Source organism: Musa acuminata, chromosome BXJ3-6 (genome assembly GCF_036884655.1).
Source record: "Musa acuminata AAA Group cultivar baxijiao chromosome BXJ3-6, Cavendish_Baxijiao_AAA, whole genome shotgun sequence".
In the NCBI taxonomy this organism is placed as follows: Eukaryota; Viridiplantae; Streptophyta; class Magnoliopsida; order Zingiberales; family Musaceae; genus Musa; species Musa acuminata.
This window is the reverse complement of record NC_088354.1, coordinates 3,894,436-3,920,825: the sequence shown is the minus strand read 5'-3', so window position 1 is coordinate 3,920,825 and position 26,390 is coordinate 3,894,436. Positions and strand designations below refer to the sequence as shown.

The 26,390-nt window shown below is 36.4% G+C and overlaps 2 protein-coding genes across 4 annotated transcripts; both read right to left on the bottom strand.

Moving 5' to 3' along the window:
* Window positions 1-113: 113 nt before the first annotated feature.
* LOC135640874 (uncharacterized) lies at window positions 114-4,088 on the bottom strand. Of its 2 annotated transcripts, none has more exons than XM_065155674.1 (5): window positions 2,757-4,007; window positions 2,500-2,550; window positions 2,331-2,429; window positions 1,608-1,766; window positions 114-502 (listed from the first exon to the last, which is right to left on the bottom strand). In XM_065155674.1, exons 1-5 carry the CDS (start codon window positions 4,005-4,007, stop codon window positions 371-373), a joined length of 1,692 nt encoding a protein of 563 aa, XP_065011746.1. In that variant the 3' UTR covers window positions 114-370. The 2 variants fall into 2 exon arrangements, 1 of the variants encoding a protein (XP_065011746.1); XR_010497485.1 differs by lacking the exon at window positions 114-502 and adding an exon at window positions 2,042-2,162 and having other exon boundaries at window positions 1,627-1,766; window positions 2,757-4,088.
* Window positions 3,834-25,108, bottom strand: LOC135640873 (villin-5-like). 2 transcript variants are annotated; one of them, XM_065155672.1, is made up of 24 exons: window positions 24,975-25,108; window positions 23,953-24,085; window positions 22,224-22,317; window positions 20,003-20,071; window positions 19,654-19,896; window positions 19,402-19,579; window positions 19,207-19,339; window positions 18,882-19,044; window positions 18,654-18,801; window positions 18,448-18,548; window positions 18,145-18,300; window positions 13,036-13,104; window positions 12,885-12,953; window positions 12,647-12,784; window positions 11,489-11,617; window positions 10,426-10,573; window positions 10,301-10,311; window positions 10,021-10,161; window positions 9,790-9,915; window positions 9,479-9,544; window positions 7,382-7,694; window positions 7,093-7,307; window positions 6,816-7,020; window positions 3,834-6,725 (listed from the first exon to the last, which is right to left on the bottom strand). In XM_065155672.1, the coding sequence occupies exons 2-23, from the start codon at window positions 24,006-24,008 to the stop codon at window positions 6,907-6,909; spliced, it is 2,880 nt and encodes a 959-aa protein (XP_065011744.1). In that variant the 5' UTR covers window positions 24,009-24,085; window positions 24,975-25,108; the 3' UTR covers window positions 3,834-6,725; window positions 6,816-6,906. The 2 variants fall into 2 exon arrangements, with proteins under 2 accessions (XP_065011744.1, XP_065011745.1); XM_065155673.1 differs by lacking the exons at window positions 3,834-6,725; window positions 6,816-7,020; window positions 7,093-7,307 and having other exon boundaries at window positions 7,607-7,735.
* Window positions 25,109-26,390: the final 1,282 nt, after the last annotated feature.

The window sequence follows — 26,390 nt, the reverse complement described above, 5'->3', positions numbered from 1 at the left end:
CTACGCTCTCGGATTTCGATCATGTGACAAGTTGACTCAGACGTCGACGACGAATTTCCTTAACAATGATATTATTGAATGGTTTCCTTAACAATGATATTATAGAATGGATATGGATCATCAAATGAAAATTTTAAAATATATAACTCTAAATTGTATGACATGAGTCATATTTGTCCCCAAAGAATATTCTTTTAGGAAAGCTAAAGTTATCACTGAATCATCCCAATAATGTTGTTGTAACATTAGGGAACAGAACGTACACATAGGAGCATCCTAAATTTATTACAAGGATTATCCTAGATTTATCACAAGGAAGAAAAGTTTGTATTCACAGAGGACATAAACATGTGAGATCTTCACCATTTCTCTACAATGGCAGAGCAGATGACCTGCAGATGGGGCACCAGTTCTTCCGCCGAAGCCACTGCTCGATGCATGTCGTGTGGTAGAGATGCTCGCACTGCAACTCGCCTACTTCTTGTTCCCGGATGAATTCTTCCTGAAACAGATCATCGTCGATCAGAAAGCAAGTTCGTGTATCTGCTACTGTGATTTCTCCAAACCAAACTGAAGCACAAGTTAATGGCCATGCCATATTCAAGACTATTACAAGACGCAGTTGCAGCAAATAGCCACCATCCACAAAATAATAGATCAACTAGAGAATTTGGAGGTTTGGATTAATGGCCAGCAAAAACAATGGTCTGACATATATCATGCATAAAAAATATTCAACATATAATTTAAAGCCAAAAAGAAGAAGCTATTACCTGACCGTTATAATAAGAAGCCAAAAATAAGAATTTAAACAATGTACAAATTACTAAAGTTTTAGAGATCAACTGATGGGTTATAATAAGAAGCTATTACCTGGATGCTTGGGTACTAATATAGTAATAAACCTCAGGAATCCTATGCTACACTTGTTTGGACCATCATACATATAAGTACACAATCCCTACACATTTGTATTTTACACACTAGTGCATGAAGATTGAAGAACATCACAAACATACAATGCCTTAAAAATAGTAATGTATATGTATATCATCTTACTTATTATTTTGTAGAACCCATTTAATGTCCTGCAAATGTTTTTTAAAAAATCAGTAGCAATATTATAAAATTATTTATCGAACCTATTCAATATCTTCTAAATGTTTTTTAAAAAAAGATGAAACCAATTCGCATACGAGGGAATGAATTCTAGTGACAAATGTTACATCCACTAGGATAGCCAGTGGTAAACAAGATCATGTTATTTTTAAACATGAATTTTTTCATAACTCGAGAATTTTCACAAGTGACCTTGTTTTAACGCCTATGCTATAGGGATAGGATGGATTGTCTGGGCTACTTGGCAAGTATCAAACTGTACATGTTATCTGGAAACGTATGACCTTCATGCTTTAGAAATATGTATGAGTGCCAGCTTTTTCTTTCTTTTTTTTGTGAAAAAAAGAAAGATAATTTCATTAGATCTCAAACTGTTCCAAATGTATGAGTGCCACTTAATCAAGAAAGCTTTCGATGAGAAACACAACCTATCAGTGATAATTTTTCATATTTCACTAACTCATCAATGCAAGAAAACAGCAAAGTACCTGACAAATGCTGCATTTCATATTCTCATCACCACAGACAGCAATTCCAGTGGCCTGATAGGTGGGTTCATATACGTTTCTCATGAGACATTTAGACAATTGCTCCTCTGAGAGAGCTGTGCTTACAGTACCCATTTTCTCCTCAAGAGCTAACAATTCCTGACAACCAAAATTTCAGTTTCTGAGCCAATTAGAGACACATATTTAGAAGGCGACTCTTAAATGAGAGGAAAATGAAAACACAACTATCATCAGTCATTATAATGAATGCAAGTGCAATTGTTCAGCAAACAAGAAGCTGATATATTCTAAAGAATAGGGATCAACTTAAAGTTTCATCTAATGAAATGCCATCAAGCACTCAGATTCACTTCATCACAACTGGTCTCAGAGGAAAGTAGCTGTAAAGGAAAGAGTTATCCTGCTTTACTCACACACAGAAAGCCATGCAGGGAATAACCATTTGAACACGTAGTAATCTAGCTTGTGGAATGTCAGAGAGATGAAGGCCACTGCACTGCATAAATCCTACACTTGACTAGGCCAAAATTTTTCCTGAGAGATCCATTTAAGAAATAGAATATAGAAAGCATCCGTATAATAATTCAAGACAGAGCACAGAGACAACCTTAATCACAACTTTGTATAAACAAAAAGAAAAAAGAACAAACAGAGAAAAGTCAGTATTGAATTCACAAAAAAAGCTACCTACAAAGACTATACCTCATAGGACATATTTTCAATGTCCATCCTCAGGGCTCTATGCTGATCATGGAAACTAAGCCCGCAAAAGAACAAACTTGTCTCCAGCACCGATAATTGCTGCAGAATAAAGAAACCTCATTCAGATTATGAAGATAAGATTATGGGGCTGAGAACAGATATTAGCAACCTCATATGTCAGTTCCTCGTCTTGTTCAATATGTTCAAGTGCCAAGAGCGCCTGCATATGTATGAACAGTTATTAAATTTGGGTTCTCATTTCCAATGTGTAGTAATAAGAAACCACCGTTTGATCGAAATGATAAAATGATAACACTTAAAGGAACTCTAGTCCCTTTCTATTTTGAGATGGTTAAACTAAATTGCACCTAGCAAATATATAATAAGGAAAATTGAAACCACAGGATAAAAAGGTTCATATAAAACCTCTGCAATTCCCTCCACATTGAAGTGATGATAGCCATCTCCTGAAGAGCCAAAGAGCATTGGTGTGCTGTTATCCTCAGGTTGAGACATTGACCTACTTCGAAAAGTCTGACTGCTTGATCCTGGTCGTCCATATGAATTACGAAAGGCATGTGATGATCTTGATGAACTTTCAGGTGGTACTTCTGCAAGAGAAAAATGATTCCGCTGGTACTGGGGAAGCATAATGGGTTCATCCAATGGAAGGATATTGTAGTCAGCTTGTAAGGATAGCCTCCTTTGACTTTCACCAGTAGAAGCCCTCCCAGTTCCAACTGGAACTGAACCATCCCCAGTAGTAGGTTGGTTTCTGGTCCTTCTTGACACTGGCTGATGTGTTACTTTACTCATACTTGATGAACTTGAGCCAGAACCAGTATGCATGGAAACCACATACCTTTCAGTCGATGATGCACCTGCACCCTTGCATCTGGAAGTAGAACTTTCTCCTTCAGATGGCCGTTTTCTTACAGTATCAACCCTCCCATGATGTGTGAAACCAGAGGATGAAGCACCTGAAGAAAGAACATCTGATATTGATGTGCAACTTAGCCTATTAAGACCACAGCCCTCTGCACCAGAGCTCAACCTTTGAGAAACAGGTTTAGCAGGATGACTGGCGTATGTATATGCCATATTTGGGCATCGCATAAAGGACCTTGAAGAAGGGTCTTGTTTTCCTGAGCCAAAATTTCCATTAATTTGTCTATGTGGTTTCCATACTGAATCACTGATGGTTGACTCAGTTGTATCTTCAGTTTCTAAGGGCCCTATGACTGTGGCAGTGTATTCTAAATGTTCTTTCCCTCTTCGTGAATCATCAGAATTTAGATTCTTTAAACACTCAATGTTGGTTAATTTGTCAATCTCATGCTGCTTGCTACTAGTTTCTGCAACAGCTGAGCCCCTTAAAATTTTTTGATTCGGCTGCTCCTTGAAAGACCTTCCATATCCCCTAGAAGTAGAAGATGATTTGGAAGAGCTTCCAGCTATCACCTTACCATTCATGGCATGGAATGAAGCTCTTGCATATTTGGATTTTTCCTGAGTGTCAATTTGGGCACCTCTCACGGTGTTATGCCTGGTACGACACCCCAGCCTGTCGCGACGCTGAATACTTCGATCTTCATTATTTTGATCTTTGAAAACAATGCCAGACCTCATGGAAAAACTCTGACCTCCATCTGCTCTCTTAACCACATGCTCATCCATCTCAAAATTAAATGTGGGGCAAATAGTGAAATTGAAGACTATGGTAGAGTTCGTTCTACAATAAGGTGTAAAAATCACCATGTAGAAATGGAACTTATTAGGGTAAAGAAAAAAGTGCAGGATATTTGGCAGGTAAAGACAATTAAAAAGAGTCTGGTAGTAAACCAATATAGTGAAGGAACCAAGAAACCCGAACAAATAATACTTGTGTCAGCAACTAGGAAGTGGTCATAGGTTCCTGCTCATCACACAAATTCTAAGAAACTGATGTTAGCAGACTAGGCATGTCTGCACATAATTAGATGGTAAGGAAAAGAAACGAAACCAACCAATTAGTTCTACTTCAATTTTGTTTGATTCATAGGATCATATTCATGACGCAGCATGATTTAGCAAACAGAATTGTGTATGGAAGCTTTTTCATGTCATTAATATTGTCCTCTCAGAAAAAAATCACAAGAACAGATGCACACAATCAATATAAGATACATATAAACAAACCTCCCATTCAGTATACAAAAGTTCAACAAATGCAGAACATGATAACCAACTCACCGAGAATCATGACAAAATCCATAAATCTAAGAAAAATTCAACAAAGTAAAGAAGGATATGAGTTACTAAAATATTCTTCTCCAGCAAGTCTGCTTCCGTAATCATTAATACGTGACCAAAATAAAAAAATATAATGAAAGAAAATTAACATCGAGCTAGATAAGCGAACCACAAATTTTCCTTTTTTTCCTAAAAATAAAAGAAAAAACAAAAACGAGCATCATCAATGTTGCGCCATTTTATGCATAATTCAAACGATAAACATGTCGATAAATCGAAAATACACAGATAATCCTCGTGGAAGGAGAAAAAGGGCAATATAGAAAAGTTGATCAGAAGGGGCAAAAGCTTCGATCTTTAGCGAGCTTACATCTAAATTAGCGGACCATACTATTTAAAAGAACGACTATTCAAAGCCGAGACAGAGAGGGCAGCTCAAACTCTCAAAAATCGATATACCCATGATGCAAAGATCGGTTCTTTCATAAGAAAGCTGGATTCATGGAGCCAACGTAAACAAAAATTATCAGGAACAAGCAGAAGGAACACCTAAGTCTGCTTCATTTTCCTCGTATTGAACCAAAATTCGGCATTCAAATGCACAAAGTCGGATCTTTCGGAGCCAAAGCGATCGGAAAGCGATCTCATCAACGAAAAAACGAACGCTTTTTTCCTTTCTTTCCCGCATCATACCTTTAACTGCGCGTCCTCGTCACGCGAAGAACCCGAAGCGGAGTCGAGGAAGATGGAATGGATTGTAGACAGCCGAGGTGGGTCCGACGAGACCCGCGGTCTGGATGCGCCACCTGCAGAAAGTCCAAAGACGGTGGATGAGCTCATAGCCGCCGACGGGGGGACAGTGTCCAACAGCCGACGAAGACCGTCGGATCTGCCTGGCGATTAGTGGAAAACCCGGGCGCCGTGTCGGATCACGCGTGGGTGGAAAGGATCGGAGCGGACAGGGGAAAACGACGTGGAAAAGTCCGCCGCATCCGATGCCCAGCAAGCAAAGATTGGATTTTTAATGCTAGTCTTCACCAATCATTTCCTTGAAGATGAGGGTGTCCTTTGGATGATCATACCGAAAAGATCATTCATCCCTATCCTCACAGAGCCACTCCTTGTCTCCACATGGTTCATATTTTGGAAGGGTAGAAGAATTCAAGCTTTCTACCCTGGTAATGCAAATAGAATACAGGGAATACAAATGGAGCTTTTATCTATTTATTACATCATCTTAGACACATGTTTACTTAAGCTTCCAATTACCTGCACTCAGGATTGTTCAAGGACATTTCAAATAAAGATATTTAGCTGATCTTGATCAAAATTTTATTTTGATACTCCAAATTCTATTGTGCTCTTTAACAATTATATTGGTTCATGTGCATCCATATTTGTAAAATTATATGTACAAATACATGTAGAATAATACATCTCAAGAGCTATCAGTATACAAGCCATAGCATGCTACAAATAAGAAAAGTAAACATACTCTTTGATTAGCTAAACCCAAAGTACTTTTTTTTTTGGATGGTTTTTACCAATGTTTGATGCAGAACAGATTGACAAAACAGAGCATCAATAACTTCTATTAAGATAACTCTCACAGATTCTGAGTGTTCAAGGGCCTTGATCAAGAATTATGGATCATATTACTGAACATATATGTTTAGACCAAGTTTTGTATATTAAAAACCAAATTCATGGCATACTTAGCACAAAATTTCTAAGAATTGTAAGAATAGGGTTTAAGGATCCACATGCAGCGAAATATAAAAGAAAGTAGCCACCCTTTTTTCTCAAAGTATTTGGATGCATATTTGTTGATTTGGATAACCATATAAACCTACCAAATGCAATGATACTACTATTGACACTTCTGTCACCACCAACCAAAAAACATTTATTTCATTCCTCATAAGATGTTTTCGGTCATACCATAAAAAAATTACAATCTATAGAATTTTGGTCAGTTCACTGCCTTTATCTCTAATAAATGAAAGATACATATTATGAAAAAAAAAAATTAAAGCTGAGAAGACAATTTTTGACCCAAAAAAGGAATAAACAAATCTATGCCAACGGTAAAATCTCATAAACTATCTAAATCAAGAAGCAGCTGAGAAAGCACTTGAACAGCCTATTGCTGATAGGTTTCCACTGCAAAAGAGAACAAGAGATAGTGAAACCGGGGGAAATAAATCACTTAATGGGGCTAATTACATGTAAATTCTCTAAAGAAAGGCATACCCGCAAGTGCATGTGGGTGTGTAAGAACACAAAGCCAATGTACTCTTCTGAGGTTTCAACATGTAGTGAGAACTGAATGCAGATGGTAGAATTAAAATAGATGAACTGCCATCTTAAGCTTATTCTGCTTCCATTTTGGTAGGTCATAAAAGGCACTCTTTTTCATGCCAAATTTCTCTTTGAACTCTACTGAAGATAAGTAAGCCTGCAACATGAACAATATACAGAATCTGAGACATGAATGAGGCTTTGGCATGCAAACAGTATAGTGATATACCTCTCTCTTGGTTATATCAATGTCAGTAACAGGATCGCTGGACGATGTCGTTAAGTGTTCATAAGGAAATATAGGAAGCCCTCCATCATCTTCATCTTCCCCCTCATTCATCTCTTCTTTAATGGTGAGGTCATCGTTTCTCCCACTCGCTGAAATTGGATTCTCAATAGAATTGGCCTCCATGCTTTCTTGAGCAACCTTGGATTTCACATCTCCTGAAGATAAATGAAGTCATACTCTCTTTGGGAAAATTGAGATCTTTAATATCCAGGAGACCTCAGCCACATACCTCTGGATGACTTTGATTCAACACTTTCCTTTGCAGATTCAAAAGATGCAGTTAAAGCAGCAATTGCTGCTGAACGTGGTACTGGTTTTACAGAATCTGGGATTGTAGACTTTGGATAAAGTCTGGTAACAGCTGGAGGAGGGGTTGAAAGATTCCTGGAATTTGGATTCTCAAAGGTCGCTGCTAATGCACTGAAAGCTGGAGATCTTCCTCTTGCACGAACATTGTCTGGGCTAAAGGACATGCTTCTGGAACGCTGAGATTTATCTGTTACACTTCTTCCACCAGATGTCGGTACACGCCGTTTTGGCTTCTGAAACATTAACATCTAAAATTAACACCCCACTTTACTACCTTCACAAAGAAAAGTGTGTAAGGATAGTTGGAGATGAAGACCAACTTGTTATAAAATTCACATCATAACTACATGACTTCAACAAACTTAGAAACTCAAACTGTTAGCTAGGTTATCATTGAATCTAAATATCTAAGAATCATTCCATTGAGCATCAGACAATCAAAGAGGCATCTCATCTTACAAAACATATATTTGAAACATACTATTGGCTTCTTGTGCTTCTAGAACATTGTATACGTAATAAGCCCAAGTGATAAAAAAGATGGTACAATGCATGAAGCCCTTGCTAATATGCGATCTGGTGAGTACTAATGTATGCAGCCTTATCCTTATAAGTGAAGAGGCTGTTCTGTCACTAATTAACCAGGTTGCAGATAAGCAACCAACTGTGGTGACAAAGCTCACCCCCAACATCGGAGTAACAAGTTTGACGTATCATTTATGCCATAAGAGCTCCGTTGATGCTCTTGCTAGCAACCTATCTCACATTTTCTATTAAATAGCTTCACTGAAGATTGCAAAGGTAAAAGAGATTTGATAGTAAAAGTTTTTTCTTGACAAAAATAGGTTTGGATGACTTGGTGGAGAAAAGAATCTTCTATATGACTTTTGATGACTTCTCACTTGTAGTTATATCATGATTTAAGAATAAGATCCAGAAGCCAACCATAAAGTGCATGCAAACTTTCCATGCATCGTAGGAGTATGCATTTGAAGCAGTACGGCTTTTCCACAAACTCCTTAATTGTGCAAATTCCATAAAACAGTCCACAGGTCATCTTTGGTATATCAGCTGTTGGACTCATGGACTGGCCTAAGTCAATTGTGCTACTTAGATTTTACTCACCATTTCCCATTGATGTCCAGGTTAAATATTTTGCATCACATCCAACCTGGAGTTTTTTAAATTTTCTAAGCATGGGCAGACCAAATTCTGACAATACTGTCCTAAAATTTTCTAAATACATCAACTAAAGCTGAACTGTCTGATGGGAGCATAAATTGCTACAGTTTGATCATTTCTAGAAAAGCAACTGCGTGTGACATGTGAAATCCTAGCTTGCACAAAAAGAAGGAAAGCAATGAAGCAAAATTATATGATCACAGCTCAGATAATACAAGATATATGATTGCAATAATGAAAAATGGAATACTCGAGTACCTATAAGCTAATAATATTATATGGCTTGATTTTGTTGCCTGGTATGATAGACTACTGAGTTGGTTGCTTGGAGAAAATCATAATTGGTTTTGAAGTTCTAAAAAATGAGACAATCTGATGTGTGGATGTATCACAGAAAAACAGATAAGTGTTTAATCTGATGATACAAGACACCCTTTGACGAAAATTGGTCTAGGTCCATGTACTCAATTGGATATATTCAGCTAAGCACTGAGCTTAGATTTTGAAAATACAGTGGATCATATCAAACAATTATAAACAGAATCCTAATCTATGATTTACTGTTGTAAAAATAAACTAAAAAAAAAGCATACGAACACATTCAATTTCAAAGAAAAATAAAATCACAACTAGGTTAGCGTCACAAGGCAAGACACAAACTAGCATATTGATCTAGCCATGCATTTTCTATTAATCATGATATTTTGAGTCTGATGAGCTCTTATTAAGCTTCCATGGAACTTTAGGGAATTCTAGAAAATAATAACAGAAAAAACAACAATCCATCTGATTTGGCCTACCGAACAAGATTGAATAATTATAGATCTTATCTTACCTCAACAGGTCGAGTGACTCCAGTTTTCACTATGGCAAGCTTCCTCTGGTAGGAATTACCATGCATCTGCAGTCAAAGTACAAGTTCAAGATCCTCAGAATAAGAATAAACTCTTATGAAACTCTTGCCAGAATATTCCACTTTAAATTGCTTTGATGGTTACAAAATCCATGCCTGCTATGATTAACAATAAAATCATTTATTGGGCTACTATAAGAAACAGAAGATGAAAACCTGTTCTGTAAAAAGTTATGCTTTTGTATTTGTAACAAAAAAAAAGAGAAAAAATGATTGCATACTCAAATGCTTACAGCTGATTTTGCAGAGTCCCATGTGAAGAAACGAGTGAAGAATGGTGGCTCATTTCCTTCTGTGACTATGAATATCGAAGTTTCTCGAGATATTTTCTCAAGAAGAAAATCATGTTCAAGAAATTCCTGGCAAGAATCACAAATACATATACAAGGAACCAAATTATTCTTGTATGGAACAATCAAAAGATGGTACATGCATGCTTCTAAAAAGCACATACTATTTTATACCTCTCCTATTTTTAGAGCTTGTGATTTTATCTTTGTGTCCACCTTTTGTCCAATCCAAACGAAGATGTCAGAATGACAGTCGAGGATATATACATCTTCTGTCATCAGATCATCTTGGGTAAAATTAAATATTTCTGTAACCTGAAACTTTATGTTGTTAGTTGAAAACAAGCTAAAATTGTAACAAACAAAGAGAAGACTCTCCATAGTTTATGTATAATTTATCTGAGGTGTTGAAGAATAATATTTAATGAGATGAAAGGAATTTTCTATCACATACCTTTAAATTGTCTGCATGCCAGCATTTGCATGATGGAAACAAAACACAATATTTTAGCAACTATCACAATCTAACAAACAAAATGCCATAGTAAAGAGTGGAAAATGGATTCCTTTAACATGTACCTTTTGAAAAATCACAATAAAATAGGTGAGGATCATTTTCTGGTTCCTTGACAATCTTTTGATTGGAATAGTCACATCTACCTCCTAGTAAACCCCAAAACTGTTCAGTTTCTGTCCCTTCCTTTTGTGGTTTGTACTGAATATTTGGCTGTAAATATGGCAAACTTATTTGGCATCATTATATCCAATAAATCAGGAAAGAGGATACAAGATTCAGATTCCATGGTAATTTACTGAAAATGTAATATCAGCAATATTTTATATACATGAGACTGTAATTTTTTTGTCTTCTGCTTTATATTATAATTGATGATAAAATTGTGAGCCTCCAAGCCTTTATCCATCATAGATGGATACATAAGGAAAGAGAAGATTTTGTCAAACAGATGCCATCATGTTGTCATCCCCTGATAATTTGGAACCGGTTCCTATTCAAGGTTGATCAGTTCAACCTGATGTCGGGCCATCTGGGAGGTTGGGAGATTTATACTTTCGTTTGCAGTTCAAGCTTATCTTATCTTAGAGAAAGCATTAACAATTTTCAAGGAAGACCAAAGACACCATATGAGAAAGAGGTAAGAAATTTATGCTTTCAACTGCACATTAAAGACCATATGTCACTGTGTTTTGGAGGCCACCATGATCTCTTTATTGCACAGTAACTGGACCTCCTGTTCTTTTCTTTTCTTTTTTTTCCATTGTAACCGTTAGTTTTCCTTTTGCTTTTATCTGCTCCTTCCCTTTTTTTTTAATTTGAGTTGGGTATCTTGACCTAAACTTCTAATCCAATAAAGACTAACTCATCAATGGGTGCTAAGAGAGACGTAAATCTGAGACACTTACAAGTCAATCTTCAAATGATATAAATTGCAAAGTGATAGCATGTGAAAGGCTCATGCTAGGCAAAAAGAAACTTGCATGCTCAAATAAATATTCAAATAGAATCAACATTACTTTTACTAGAAGAAAATGTAAAGAGGTATAGAAGCAATAACTGAGCTCTTTACAAATGGAGCTAGTAGTTGTCATGGAAATTTTGGATATTCTAAGATGATTGACAAACCTTTATTTGATCTAGCAGTCTCTCGACAAGATCTTGATCCTCTGAGGTAGTAAGACTTCCAGACCATGTAAAAACTGTTGTATCATTATGCAATATGTAACAGTAAGATGAATTCAAGGAAGATGCCACCTGATTAAAGCACCACAAATAATTAGTCGTGGTGCCATCACTTGATTAAAGCTATGGTAAATACATATACAACTTCCTGTAAAATAAATAGCAATCTACAAGCTAGCATTTAGGTCATTGTAGTAAGTGGACTGCAGGGGTCCAACTGCAACACTAAGAGATCCCTGGACTTGATGGATAGGGTAGGAGATGGGAGATCTGTTTCAGTAAGAACTGATACTGGATCTCTTTTTTATGCAAGATCTTTCATTACTCCTGTTCTGGCATCAAATATATTCTGCCTTACCAATGCATGAAGAATTTAAAGAGGTCAAGAGGAGGGATTTTCACCTAACCATGACGAGATTGACTTGCTGATCTTGTACCTCATGCACATGTCAAGTAGATATAATTTTGATGATGTAGATTATTTTGGTTACTTGATGTACATGTTCCTATAATATATATGGGATATGCAGGCTGAATTTGCCTTGTTTATAGGTGCATGGGTGGATCCAGAAAAAAAAAGTTGCATTAACCTTCATTGTTTGTCAGAAAAAATAAGTTGCATTAAGCTTCATTGTTTGTAAAAGACAAGAAAGCATATCGACCTTAGAGATCACTTCAATCTTCATTACTACAAACTATAACTTCCATTAAGCCTCAACCAACCATATAACTTATCATTTGACATTGCATCCAAGGTTCGCAATACCGTACCATACCGGAGTTTCGATCTGGGCTCGGTACCGGTATGGTACGGTATACCGCTCGGTACACCCAGGTGTACCGAGCGTGCCGAGCACTGTAGCAGTACTACAGTGCTGATACAGTGTCGGAACGGTAACATATGGTCCGCGTACCGAAAGTCTGTCGGACCGGTACATACCGCCCGTACCGGGCGGTACGGACCGGTACTGCAAACCATATTTGCATCAATAGCACTAATCATCAGTCCTCATAGGTCGTCAACAAAAAACCACAAAACAAGAGATTTTTGCTTTTAATTCATGTAGAATTTCGAAGCTAAGATTGACAAGAAGCATTTACCGGCTCAACTTGAATTGCTTGCATGTTATCTGGCCCAGAACCTTGAACTCGAAAAAGTGCAAGACCATCTTCTGAATATGTCTCATCAGCAGTGCTATTCTCCGTGATAAATCTCTTATATCCAGAACTCAACCCACCCTGATGTTGCAAATGGAAGTGTTTAGTAGAACTGAAAATTTTCAGTACCAAAGAACGAGCATATTCTGCACCAACGATTTCAGTAGTATATAGAAGAAACCTTAAAAACAATAAAGATCTGGAAGATTGAAAAGAATTGAATAGGTTCTTTTCCTTCATAAAGACGAGTCTGAAAATGCAGACAGAAGACATTAATCAACAAACTAAAGAAAGAAAACAGAAAGTAAAAAACAAGAGAAAATGCTATATACCTGAACAGCCTGTGACTTCAAGGCTTCAACCATCTTTCCAGAGAGGGATATAGCTGAAGCTCTCTCATCCTGTATTTAGATTATTTAGTATAGAATATTTTAAGTACAGATACACCAAAACTTTGATTGCTTCAAGTATAGAATATCTAGCATCTTTAGTAATATTTTTAAGGCAAAACCTCCTAGCCATTTCACTCTTGAGGGTGACAGATCTGTTTAATACACAGAATAGTCCATACTTCAGATCTCCCATAGTTAACTCTAACACCATATGTGGGGTACTAAAAATTTCTATGTCAAACATATGTTTACAAAGACCAAAGAATATTATGCACTGTTGGTACCTTTATTGAAATCATAAAAGTATTTGCTAAATGAAAAATGAAAAATGAAAAATGAAAAAAAAAATCATTTAAATATCATAAATCAAGATGAGAAGGAATCATTTAAATAACATAGATCAAGAGAAAGAATAATTTAGATATAGCAGAATACTCCCTTTCTTGTCTAATGTCTAGTAAAGAAAAACTATGAAGCCCTAGGGGACTGTGCATTTCTTCTTTAATCCTATCTATTGAGAGGATTCTATGAAAAACTAGGAGATTTTGAAAACTTATCAAGAGAGTGTCATTTCTTCTTTAATCCTCTCCATGTTGAGATGATTAGACCACCTTGCACTTCAGAAACAAAAGGGCAGAAGTACTATTCTATATAAAGCCAAATCCCACTAGCCACCATTATAGACCAATTTGAAGTAATTCAACTTTGTATGATTTCTAGGGCTCTGCTTTGATGCCTCATGGTCACTGAAAAACAAAGCTGCATGGTTGTAAAATATCATGTGTCTGCAGGGATTGTCTAAAAACAAGACAATAGCCTATACAGGATAATCCAAAAGGCAAACTCATATGAAGCCACTCCATCATGTTTTTACGTTGGTTAATGCATATAAATTATGGAGGTTTTATACTCTATTTGGAATATTAACATACCTGTGCACATATATAACACAAGCACATATATATTAACATTTTCATTACTTGAAATGATGTGTTCATAGATATTATCCAGCTCTCATGTGGCTTGCTTAGCACCCAAATGTTAGCTCAAGCACCTACATTTTTTACATGAACAATGCAAAGCAGTCCTACGTTTTTTCCATGAACAATCGTCTTACACTAATTCTAGGAACATCTAGTTAAACTTCACCATCCATTGGTTCTTTACTGGCTCCAAGATTCATCCATTTCATAAAACAAGAGCAGCTATCTAGATATAGAGTTTTAATGCCCATTGTTAGTGCCAAAATTCTTATACACATTGCAAATGAACTGTATCAATACTAAAATAGCTTTCGCATGATCTACAAACTTGATGTCAAAGACAGTTCACTGTCCTTAAATCACATAAGAAACTTCTATAGCATGTTCAGACAGGCTATTTCAATCTGTATCATTGTAAGTTTTACAAATTTGTTCAATGAGATATGAAAACCCAACCCTGGTTAGAATAGGAAATTTCTATTACTTTTTAGGTGGGTTATTGGTCCTTCATAGAAGCGAACAAAACTGGAGTGTCAATGAATAAATACCTTTGAAGCAAATAGTGGATATAATTACTAAGTAGATTGCAGATTTTCATTATAAAATCTGGACAAAAGACTTGGAGATCAAATTCATAGAGTAAATAAAGTTGGGAAAAACAGTGAAATAAAGGAAAAACACATTAGAGAACAAAACTGTACAACTTGCTACCTTTTGGTTCTTGCCTTGGTTAATAACAGAGAGGTACTGGAATAAAGAGGATAAATAATTCTACGCTATTTTCACTTTCTGCAATGGAAATCTCACATGGATACAATACTTTGTGAACCTCCATTTTTCTTCCTTTCTTATTCAAAACATATCTTAATTTTAATAGTGTGAAATCTCTAAGGGCAAATACAATAACAACAATAAAGCCGTAAGTCCCAACAATTTAGGGTCAAACATGGATCTTTTGCCGCCATAGAAATATATAAAAAGTCATATATTTAGTTAAGTTCAGATTAATTAAATCGTTATTTATAATTTATATTAAAGTCTTTTTCGGTCATTCTTTATCTCTCCTTGCACCACTAACATTAATCATTTCACCTCATCTGACTATCGCATGCAGAGGTTTTCTAAACACATACTCATAACATTAATTATTTCACCTCTTCTGACTACCGGATTATAAGGTTTTCTAAACATATGCTCATACCATCTTAAACGATTTTCTGCCTTCTTATATTTTATAAAAACGATACCTAATTGTTTACAAATAAAAATATTTCTTTTTCTATCATTCCTAGTAATTTCATACATTCATCTTAATATTCTCATCTCAGTAATACAAACATTTTGTATATATTGTTTCTTAACTTTTCAACATTCAGATCCATAAAACATTGTTGGTCTCACAATTATCTTATAAAATTATTCTTTTAATTTTAAAGGTATCCGATGGTCACACAAGACTCCTGATGCCCCTCGCTATTTTAGCCATCCTGTTTTTACTCTGTGAATAATATATTCATCAATCTCTCCATCTTATTAATTAATTGATTCAAAATACCTAAAGCTTTTACTCAAATGGACTTCTTATCCATCCAACTTAACTATATTTTCTTGTTTATTTCTAAAATCACTAAAATTATATTTTATATATTCAGTTTTAGTCCTACTTAATTTAAAATATTTAGTTTTGAAGGCTTACCTCTATAGCTGAAGTTTATAATTAATTTTACTTAGGCTCTCATCACTATGTCATCAACAAATAACACATACTAGGGAGGTCATCATGTACGTGACTAGTAAGCTCATCCATTATCAATGTGAAAAAGTAGGGGCTTAACACGGATCATTGATGTAAACTTATGTTAACAAAAAACTCACTAGACACACTCCTTATAGCTTTAATATTAGTAGCTATATTATCATACATATCTTTAATAACATCAATATAATTAGTGGATATATCTTTTTTTTCTAAAACTCATTATAATAAATTTATAGGAACACTATCATAAACTTTCTCTAAGTTAAGAAAAACCATATACAAATTTTTTTTCTCCCTATACTTTTCCATTAATTATCTTGATAAATAAATAGCTTCTATGGTTGATCTTTCGGGCATAAAACCAAATTGATTTTTAGAGATTTTTGTTTCAAACCTTATCCTACTTTTAATAACTCTTTCCCATAGTTTCCAAAGGCAAATAACAAGCAGAAACAATATGATAATGCCAAAGGAAGACCACCATCATACAAGTCAACTGAGTCTTACACTACACCACACACACCTTTCAAGGAGGGAACTTCTAATCATGGTTCGCATTATTGGTCCGTATCGGTATACCAACCAGGCAACCAATTATCGGTACGATAAGTACTGAGTTGTACCGAGCTATAACGAGCATACCGACACATGGTACACTGGGGTGTACCAATGTACTGCCCGTACCAATCCTCTATCAAATCGGTATGTATCGCCCGTACCGAGCGGTACACTTCGATATGTCAAACCTTACTTCTAATTGCATATTTAATCCGATATGGGAGTAAGCACTCTAATCTTTTAAATTTAGACTTAAGTGGCATCTAAATTTGCCAAGTATACAATGACTAGTTCTAGAAACTTCACTTGCCTTAACGAGGAATGTATAAGAGAATTTAGCAAATCTTTCCAAATTTACAATTTTCATGCTGCTTAAGAAAAAAGATAAGAGGTCAATGACTTTAACTAGCACAAGTGAATGCATAAATATTAGGCTGTCTAGATAGATCAAATTATAGTCACAGGATTGATAAGTATTATCTGACAACCGCCAGCTTTAGATCAATCTTTGAAGAATTTTCAAAGATTTTGCTATCACAATGAAGAAATTCCAATTTACTAGTGATTCAGAAATGAACAATAACATGGTTAAGCTAATTAAACTTCTTCAAGAAACAGAATGTAACCTTGTCAATCTATAGCAGCGTCAATATATATCTAAAAACTTTCACACGAGCCCAGATTAATTGATTGCCTAGTTTCAAAATATATAAGCAGCTTAAGTGCACCTTGACACCAAATAGTTACATATCCTCATTACCAGTAATATCCATCTGCTGCTGATCGACTTGCAGACCTGCCTGATTCAGGCTGTACAAGGAAGTTTAACTTTTGATTGATCCCCGAAGGTTTAAATTTTCTTACCTCCAATTTGCTGCTGCATCAGATGTCACGATCTGAGCACATGCAGCCCATAAAACCTCTGTCCAGCGAATTACTGGTCATGTGCAGCAAATCTACCAACCTACTCCACTCCCTTCCTGTCTTTGTACCCAAGCTTCATCAACAAATGGTCAGAAGTTCAACTCTGGTAAAAGCCTAATCTTCATAGGTCTCTCAATGATCCATCAATTACATGTTCACTTCAGTCTGTGCAATACTTATTTTCTTAAAACAGTCATCTATCTCTAAACTTCAGAATCAACATGAGGGAACATCCTGTGGACATCCAGAGAACCAAAAAGATGAGGTACATTCTGTATCCTGCCTAGATTAGCTTCTCTATGAGCTACATAGTCATAGCTCCTATCAATATGTTTGAAATTAACAACATTAAGCCTGTCAGCAAGGAGCCTGTGCATTACTTATCATGCCACTAGAAATTCACTGAAAAGTGGCCAGAGATTGGAGATAATAGGTTTCCGTTTTTTGCCATGTTTTCCCACCACTGATGATACAAACTCAAAAGGGCATGACCCAGCATATGAGACTCCCAACAATTCATGTCCGTTATAGTCAATGTACACATCCTTACCGAAGAGGCTAATTACATGACTAAAGCCCTAGTCACCTGTGTTGCAAGAAGCAACCATATTGATCCAATGCTCACCCTTTATTGACAATACGAGCTATTATCTTTTCTTTTATTCTTTGGAGAATCTCTTTAAATTCATAAGTAAAAAATCTTGTATAATTTCCTTTTTTTTAGCTCATCCATTTGCAACTTCCTTTTTTAAAAAAATATCTTTGCTGCGAGGACTTAATGTCCTAAGTAAAAAATTAAACAAGACAAAAGAATGAGCTAGTTACCTCAACACTCTTCGTCCCAAACCAAGTACCAATTAGATATTCCTCTTTATCTTCACCAGAATATGTATACTGGAAGATATAGCAATTTCCACTGTAAAATTTTGTCTGATCAGAAGATGCAAGAAGCACTTTCTCATCACCATTTACATGCCAAACCTGTTCAACGAAGAAAAAAAAAACAATTTTATATGCCTCTCTAATGATATATTCTTCTGAGAAAATTAAGGCAAACAAACTAAATTATGGATTGGCATCTTTACAGTACCAGCATCAGCTAAAACAGGGAGAAAATTACAACAGTACCTGTAAATCGCCTGTGCAATCAATGTATGGCTGAGGCTCTTCCTTTGAAGTATCAGACTTTGTAAGACCCTCCACATTCAACCCCTGGCGCTTTAAAAGGGCTATAAGGCATAGAGCACACAACCTTAGGAATTAGTATTTTGACACATTCTATAGAAGAGTTAAGGACATTATCTAATGATTTTATAACTTATTTGAAGTCTTACCAGCAACCTTAACTCTACCATCTTCAGAAGCAGCTGCACCAGCTGTCTGTGGCCATGTATCAAATTTTGAACGAAACATGACAGTCTCAAATCCTTCAACAACACGAATTACATGACATTTTTGTCTGTCAGGTCCACTAATTAATTCCTGCATAATATATACACAAAAATGTATCAATAGAAAATGAGGAAATAAAAAAGCTCTTAAAGGCAAGTTTGAGCTGTTACTTCCGCAGCAGCACTTGCAATTTTCCTTTCCTCAAGTGATGTATTTCTGCCAATCCACACACAGACTTCAATACCACAATCCAGCAAGTAACACTTATTTGTGTTTAGCAACTCTCTTGTCAATGAATCAGCATCAACAGGTGTTGGCTGCCCATTCTCAACACTTAACAAAGTCAAACTGATTCTATTAGAAACAAAGTCAAACAGATTATATAAGAAACTTAAGTAACCATAGTCTATTAGAAAAACCTTCAGGAAAATGTTTTAAGAATCCAGATTCAGAGAGTTAAGACAATTTAAATACAAACTAATCAATAAAACTTACCAAAGTAATTTCACAGAAATGGTATCCACATCTCTTGCTTCCTCGGAAGATACCTTTCTAGGAAGAGGAGCAAAGCCACCAAACAAGCCCCAGAATTCTCCAGCATCAGCATCAGCCATCAACTTGCCATCCTCTATAAATAACCACTAGTCAGATCAGCATTTCTTGATAAGTTGTTCGAATCTAAGAACTTACCAATAGCTGCTACCTCACACTTTCCATCGTGAAAAGTATCTTTTATATGTTGGACCACCTCAAGAGCTTTAGCTCTTTCTTGAATGGTTGAGTTGGATCCATTAAACTGAAAAATCTTTGATCTTGTGTCCAGAATGAATATACCATCATGATTGAGGGATGACCGCACAAAAGGAACCTGGATATAATGAAGAGCAAGCTTGAGAAAGTCCTGGCTGATAATTGTCCTGGTACCTTTGACGATTTAAATACCTCTTTTATGTGGACAACATGTTTCCCTTTGCAGAGATATAGACGAGTCTCATGCTCATGCTCATTTACATCAGCGTGCCTAAATCCAGATGCCACTCCACCTTGTTGTGGAATGATACATGGTCTAAAGTAAGACAGGAACTTCTTTGTCTCGTTTCCTTGTACCTCACGATACTGAACAGCACGTCCACCAAGAACTGTATCAAGCTCAATAGTCTTGATGGCAGCAGTCGCAGCTTCATCCTATTCATTTTCAAATAAATATCAAAATCAAACTGTACATATTACACATTATTTCACAAGGGAGACAACTAAATGGAATTATGCACTGAAACTCTGACAGCCTAACCTGAGTAGTATCTTTACCAAGCCAATAATGGATATCATGACGCAAAGCACCATTTTTCAGGGAAGACGTCTGCAGAAAGAAGAAAATTCAGAAGCAAATGTATAACAGAACAGAAATGACTGAAACAAACCACAAACAAATATATAACATAATTACCAAAAAATTCAAGTTATGCCACGTAAAGAGAAATTCATCAAGAGGCACATAAGGAATCAAATATTACATGTCTATTACTCAAACACTGTTGACTCTAAACATAACTTATCAGAAATAATCAGGTATCAGATGAATGCACATTGTCTCTAATTTTACTTTTTACCAAATATTTATTTCCCTATGGATGTAATAAATTTGAGAAGTGGATTAGCATGTGAAATTAAAATATGTAAGAAACAATGTAAGTTGGGCAGCAACATAATAAGGGGTTATATCTTATAGCTAAATTATTATAAAAAGTACTATATTATTAGTTCACTGTTATAATTCTTCAATACATAATTAAAATATGAATGATATGAAGGTTCATCCAGTGTATCAACCAACAAAGGACTGCTGAAGTAAATAATTTTTACCCTTGTCTGAGAGTGCTTATTTCTTGAGTGCAAAATAAGGAAGACTTAAGTGGGCCATTACAACAAAAGGATCTCAAAGTTTCAAAGATATAGTAAGTTACCCCAACTTGATGTCATCTTGCTTGACGAATGATATGAAATTTAATGTGATATTGTCATCTTTATAACACCTGGAATGATGCAGTTGGTAACTTGTTAATCACTATGATATGTTCTGTGCTCTTTACTGTATTTTCATATACCCTCTAGCATCATACTCAGTGATTATGTGTTCTAACCATTCTCATCAGATTTTCGAACATAAGAAGAGTTAGAAGATCCAAGAAGTGAGTATAAATATTGAAGCAAAGAATGATGACAAATGGTTCCATCCCCAGCATCCTCCAATTCAAAACTTCTAGTGCGATGTTTGAAAATTTAGAAACTTCAAACACGATGTCAATGAAAACATGTGCCTGTCCTATTGCACATTGACTAAGCTATTAAGATATCATTATACAATATCGTTAGTTGATCCATTCTGGCACTAATTGGCAAGGAACAAATACATGTGCCTGTCCTATTGCACATTGACTAACCTCTCCACCTGCATAATCATTTACCTCTACCTCTGCCCTTTTTGTCTCTCACTAGAAGAGTCATTTGTGAATTCCATGTCATTTATAAGTGAAAAGGCAGTGATGGGTCTTCAGAAAAATAAATTTGTCAACTATAAAGTACTCATGATACAACTTCCTCCAAATGGCTTTATAGTTACTACCTTGAAAACAAATTGTTGATCCATAACAGTGTTCTATATGACCTTTCCAGATTTGAAGTACTCATAAGAGCATTTTGTTAAAATGTTCATTCTAAGTTTCATTGTGAACTTCCACCACAAAATGACTGAATGCAGCCTGTTAAAACCACGTGAATTGAATCTTGCTTCAAGACAAGATCCTCTTACATATCATAGTTTTATCCAATAAAGAGGTGGATAAGACAGACTTATTTGCAGCTCTAATCTTTTGGCAAGCAAACTAGAGATTTTTTTAATTGAATATGGTGTGAAATGATTATCGTCGCACAACAACTTATGTGCTCCTCATTCCCTTAAATTTATGATCAATTACAGACCATGACACAGCCAATTACATTGGCAAGGATGTCAGCATTCGAAGACAATCCAACCGACAAGGACTTCTGCTCACCGACAAAAACCAGCAGCACCTAAATCTTTCATAATTTCCTCAACAGGTCAAAACTACAATTTAATGGACAAGACCTTAATTTAAAATTAGAATGCACAAAATGAGTAGAATTAATAAGATGAAAGAATTTGTGCACTGTCCTGCCTTAACAACGAATAAACAATTAACTCAGAAAGTGATTCTGAAGAAAAATTTTAAAAAGCTCTTTGTTGAAGTTGCAGCAAAGCCCCTTTTATGCTTCAAAATTAAAATAAGAGGCGAATATGATCATTAAGACATTAGAGGATTTGGTTAAGAGTGCAGAAATAGTAAAAATACAAAATAAGAATTTCCTGGACATTTAATCACAGAATCATGTGGACATATAGGATAAGGCGAAAAGCAGAGTGCTTAAAGAACAGGATGGGCAACAAATGAACATTTCACAGATTCATTTGAAATGAAAATCTGAGATAGTACCTTCAAAATCACATATGAATCCCCTGTAAAGAACTTTCCATGAAATGGGATAGGAACAACCGCAAAATTCTCAATTCGCCATACTTCCATCCCACTGTGGCTTGTCAAGGAACATAAATGTATGGCATGCAGTCATAAGAGATAGGTTAACTACACAAATATTACTATATTAGACTCAAAGAAGAAAAGCTATATTAATGAGATTTCCATATCCCATCCCAAGCTGGACGGTTTTGTTAGATAGCTTCCTGACAACATAAATGATTACCATAAAGAATTGTGCATCTTCATGCAAAATATGTTGGAGAATTAGGAATTAAATTTTAATGGCATTTCAGCTCACTTGGGCCCTTCAGTTCTGGATTGTTCATAAAGATAAAAGCTTGTTATTTCCCTTTACTCTTGACATTTCTAAGCCTAGGACATTTCAGAAGATTACTATGGGCATGAGCTTAAATTGTCCCACTAAAGTGGATCCTTCTACCAGGGTTCTCAATTTCGATGTGTAATACTCGGTACGGGCGGTACATACCAGTTCGAGGGGATATTGGTACATGGACTACCCTCTACTGGGCAGTACTGGTGTTTTGACCTCGTATCGGGTGATATGGGATCTGTACTGGGTGATAACAATCGAAATTCGACTGTTACTGAAGCGTATTGACCGGTACGCCCCCAGATTTCGATTGTTTCTGAGGTATACCGGTCAGTACGCCCCGGATTTTGACCATTACTGAGGCATACTAGTCCAGTATTTTTGGACTGTTACCTCCAAGTATTTTGAAGGTTTTTCAGCTCTTTTTGGGCATATCGTCGGTACGACCTGACGTACTATCGATATGCCTCGGTATGTACCATACTGATCAGGGCTCGATATATCGGTACAGACTGAAATTAAGAACCTTGCCTTCTACCATGAACTAGCATGCATCTCTTGAAAATTACTTGTAGAGCCAAGATTACGATTCCAACTTAGACCATTGATCTCAGGTTGATAGCCACATAGGATCTTGTCATATTTCCTTCTCAATGTTAACTATGCTTATAATGGTAAAAAGTAAGTGGCTCCAATTGGAATGCTTAGGCATATGATTAATCTAGGCAACACATTTTTAGTATGAACTAAGGTGAATCACTAGGAGAGAATTTTGGGGGCAAAGAATAACAATTTTTCAGTCCACCATCAAAAGTTCTAGAAAGAGTCACCTACGAGAAGAATTTTCATGATTTTGGAAAAAAGCATATTTCAAGAATTATTATTTTATTATTATTATTATTATTTCAAAAGAAGGACAAAGGTGAAGAGAATTCATTAAAATTAGTCTAATTTGCATACTCAGTTGTCCTTAATTCTTAAACAAAAGCTGGATGGTGGTGAATTCTGTGAAAACTTAATCCTTGCAGTTGTAGGACAAACTATAGATAAGAAACTTGAATAAACTGCTAATGACACTTGTTTTTATAACCTAGTGAAAAATGTTGGCTGAAAACTATTTCCAAGTTGCAGAAAAAGGTTAAAAGATTTTTTTTCTCATGTCTGACCTTGTAGACCAATTCAGCAATGTCTTTAACTCATACTGAGAATACAAGCAAGCAATCATCAGATATTTCTTTGCTTTTGCATATACAAATTGAAAACAAGATGACAGATAAATTGTTATATTCTGTAACCATTAGCATAAGTATTTATACTTGTCTAAGGCACCAGGACTAACGAAGTAAAGGATACGCCTTTGTTCCTGCACCATGGAAAGCAGGGTCCATGTCCTTCCTTGATGCTGACATATTTCTTTGGTGTAACTAATCACTTTATGATTTGGCTTCAAAGTGGACACACGAAAGCTCTACAATTGGATATCAACCTAAAATTACACCAGCACAATCAGGACTTGCAGCCAAAATTGGATAGAGCACTAATGATAAAAACATTTGACCAATAGGAAGATATGCAAGAAAGGGAATTTAGAAGTGCAGCATGGACTTCATATGCATTACAACATGGAGTTGTTTGACGAACCACAAGTTAACAGAGGATGTACATTAAGTTGGAATCTGAAGAGAAAACACAAAAATAATTTTGCTTCCTATCGCAATGAGGAAGAATGTTGTGAGCTTCTTGAAATTGACATTCTAAGTGTTTTGGCATTCACATGAAACATAGTAGGACCGTGAGACACCAATATAACCTCCTAGCAAGTAATAAATCACATTCCCACGGTGGAAATGTTTAGCAGAAGTGGAAATTTAACCTTTCATCAGAAGAAAACAAAAGAGGTTAGCATTCAAACAAACAAAGGCCATGAACAACAGATCTGTCAGCATTTCATAATTAGTTCAAGAACCTTTAACCATAAGGAGTTTGTATTCACCATTTAAGGTTCCAAAACAATGCATAAGACAGTAACAGCGACCCCAAGTTCTGCATCAAAGAATCCCATTTTTAATCACTCGAGACATAAACATGCGAATCATGACTTACACACTCTCGGCAGCTTCCAATCATCCTCCCCATAAACGCTTAAGATCAAGAAACAGAAAGTCCAATACTTTTACATCACGAACTGCTACACCAGATCAATTTCCGGCACCAATAACGTCAAATTTTACCAGAATTACCAGAATGCAATGAAAAACTTCAACAACAAAAAAAATCAAACAATACACCAATTTGAAGGCCCCCACTGAGCTAAACGAAAACGAGACAGAGAGAGAAAAGATGCAAGCACGGAACGCGAGAATCCCAACACAAACCTTATTCAATATACTCTCTTGCAGATTAACGAGACGACATCGACAACTACCCATACCCCGCATAAAATAATCAGATGAAGAACTAAGAAAGGGAGTTGGAACTGGAGACCATGCCCCACTTTCAACCGTGAGATGCTGACCTCAGATTCAGAAGATTTCTTCGGAAAACCCTAAAAGGTCGGATCGAAATCCAAAAAAGAAGAAAGGATCAAATAATAAAGCGAAAAAGAAATATGCGGGCGATGATGAGAACCGGACTTGTCTTTCACCGTTGGATATAAATATTATCTTTATTACTTTGTTCCTAATATTTCTGGGAAAATTTGAGGACGATGTTACAGGAGGTTAAGGTTCTGATAACGAACCAATGCATGGTTACCACGTGGCTCGTTGGAGCGCGTCGCAGGGTTGCTGGGGCCGGAGCGACGACGTGGTGGTCATTGAATGGTGAGAAATGTGTTTCGTGTTGCGCGAATTGTCGTAGGAACCGTTCAAACCGAGGAAGAGGAGACACCAACGGCCTCGGCCGTGGACCAAATCCCTCTCTTATGGCCTTAGAACACGATTCATCTTTATTCTCCAATAACAGTTTGCAACGTATTGGACGTGGAGGCTTTTTTTTCTCTTCTTCATCATTGTGGCTGCGAGGCGAAATCCAAATCTACCCGCTAACCTACCTGCATTGTGATTGGACAGTGATAGGCCTCTGGTATCAGCCTCTTATCACCGATTTAGTAGGCACGTCAGAGCCAGCATGGAGCCTAGGAGCCAATGTGACGCATGCGCACCGACGTGGCACCTCGGACCCCTACGAGATGATGGACCGTGCTCACCTCGCTCGAGGCCATACGAGACGATGCCGCACAACACATAATCACCTGAGAACGTGCGAACCGTGTAGGTTGGTCCGCACCATGCGGAGTATACGGATCGATCAATCGGATATCGGATACTCAAAACATCATCAACTCCTCATACTAGTTTAAGCTTCGAAGGGGTCGAGTCAAGAATTCCTCTCCTAACTTCAACCTATATGCAGGAATCCGATATGGAAAAGTCCAACATGGAAGAACCTACTCCTTGCTCTACCTCGAGTCGACTCAACGGACGTCTCTCTAACCCGACTTGGCGTCGACCCCCTTGCCTCAAGAAACCACGTGGACAATTTTGTGTTCTCGGGATTGAACCGAGTCATGCTAACTTCCCAGTCATGACGTGAAGTTGCACAACAAAGTTGTTGGACAACCATATCCTTTGAAGATCCTATATAATAACAATATTTTTTTAGTTTATATGATGGAAATAAGTGGGATATTAACGGACAACAATCCAAGAATTCCTCTTCTTAGTGGGATAACAACGGACAACAATATCTTTCGTGGATCGCACAGGAGCTTTGGCCCTAAGGAGATCATC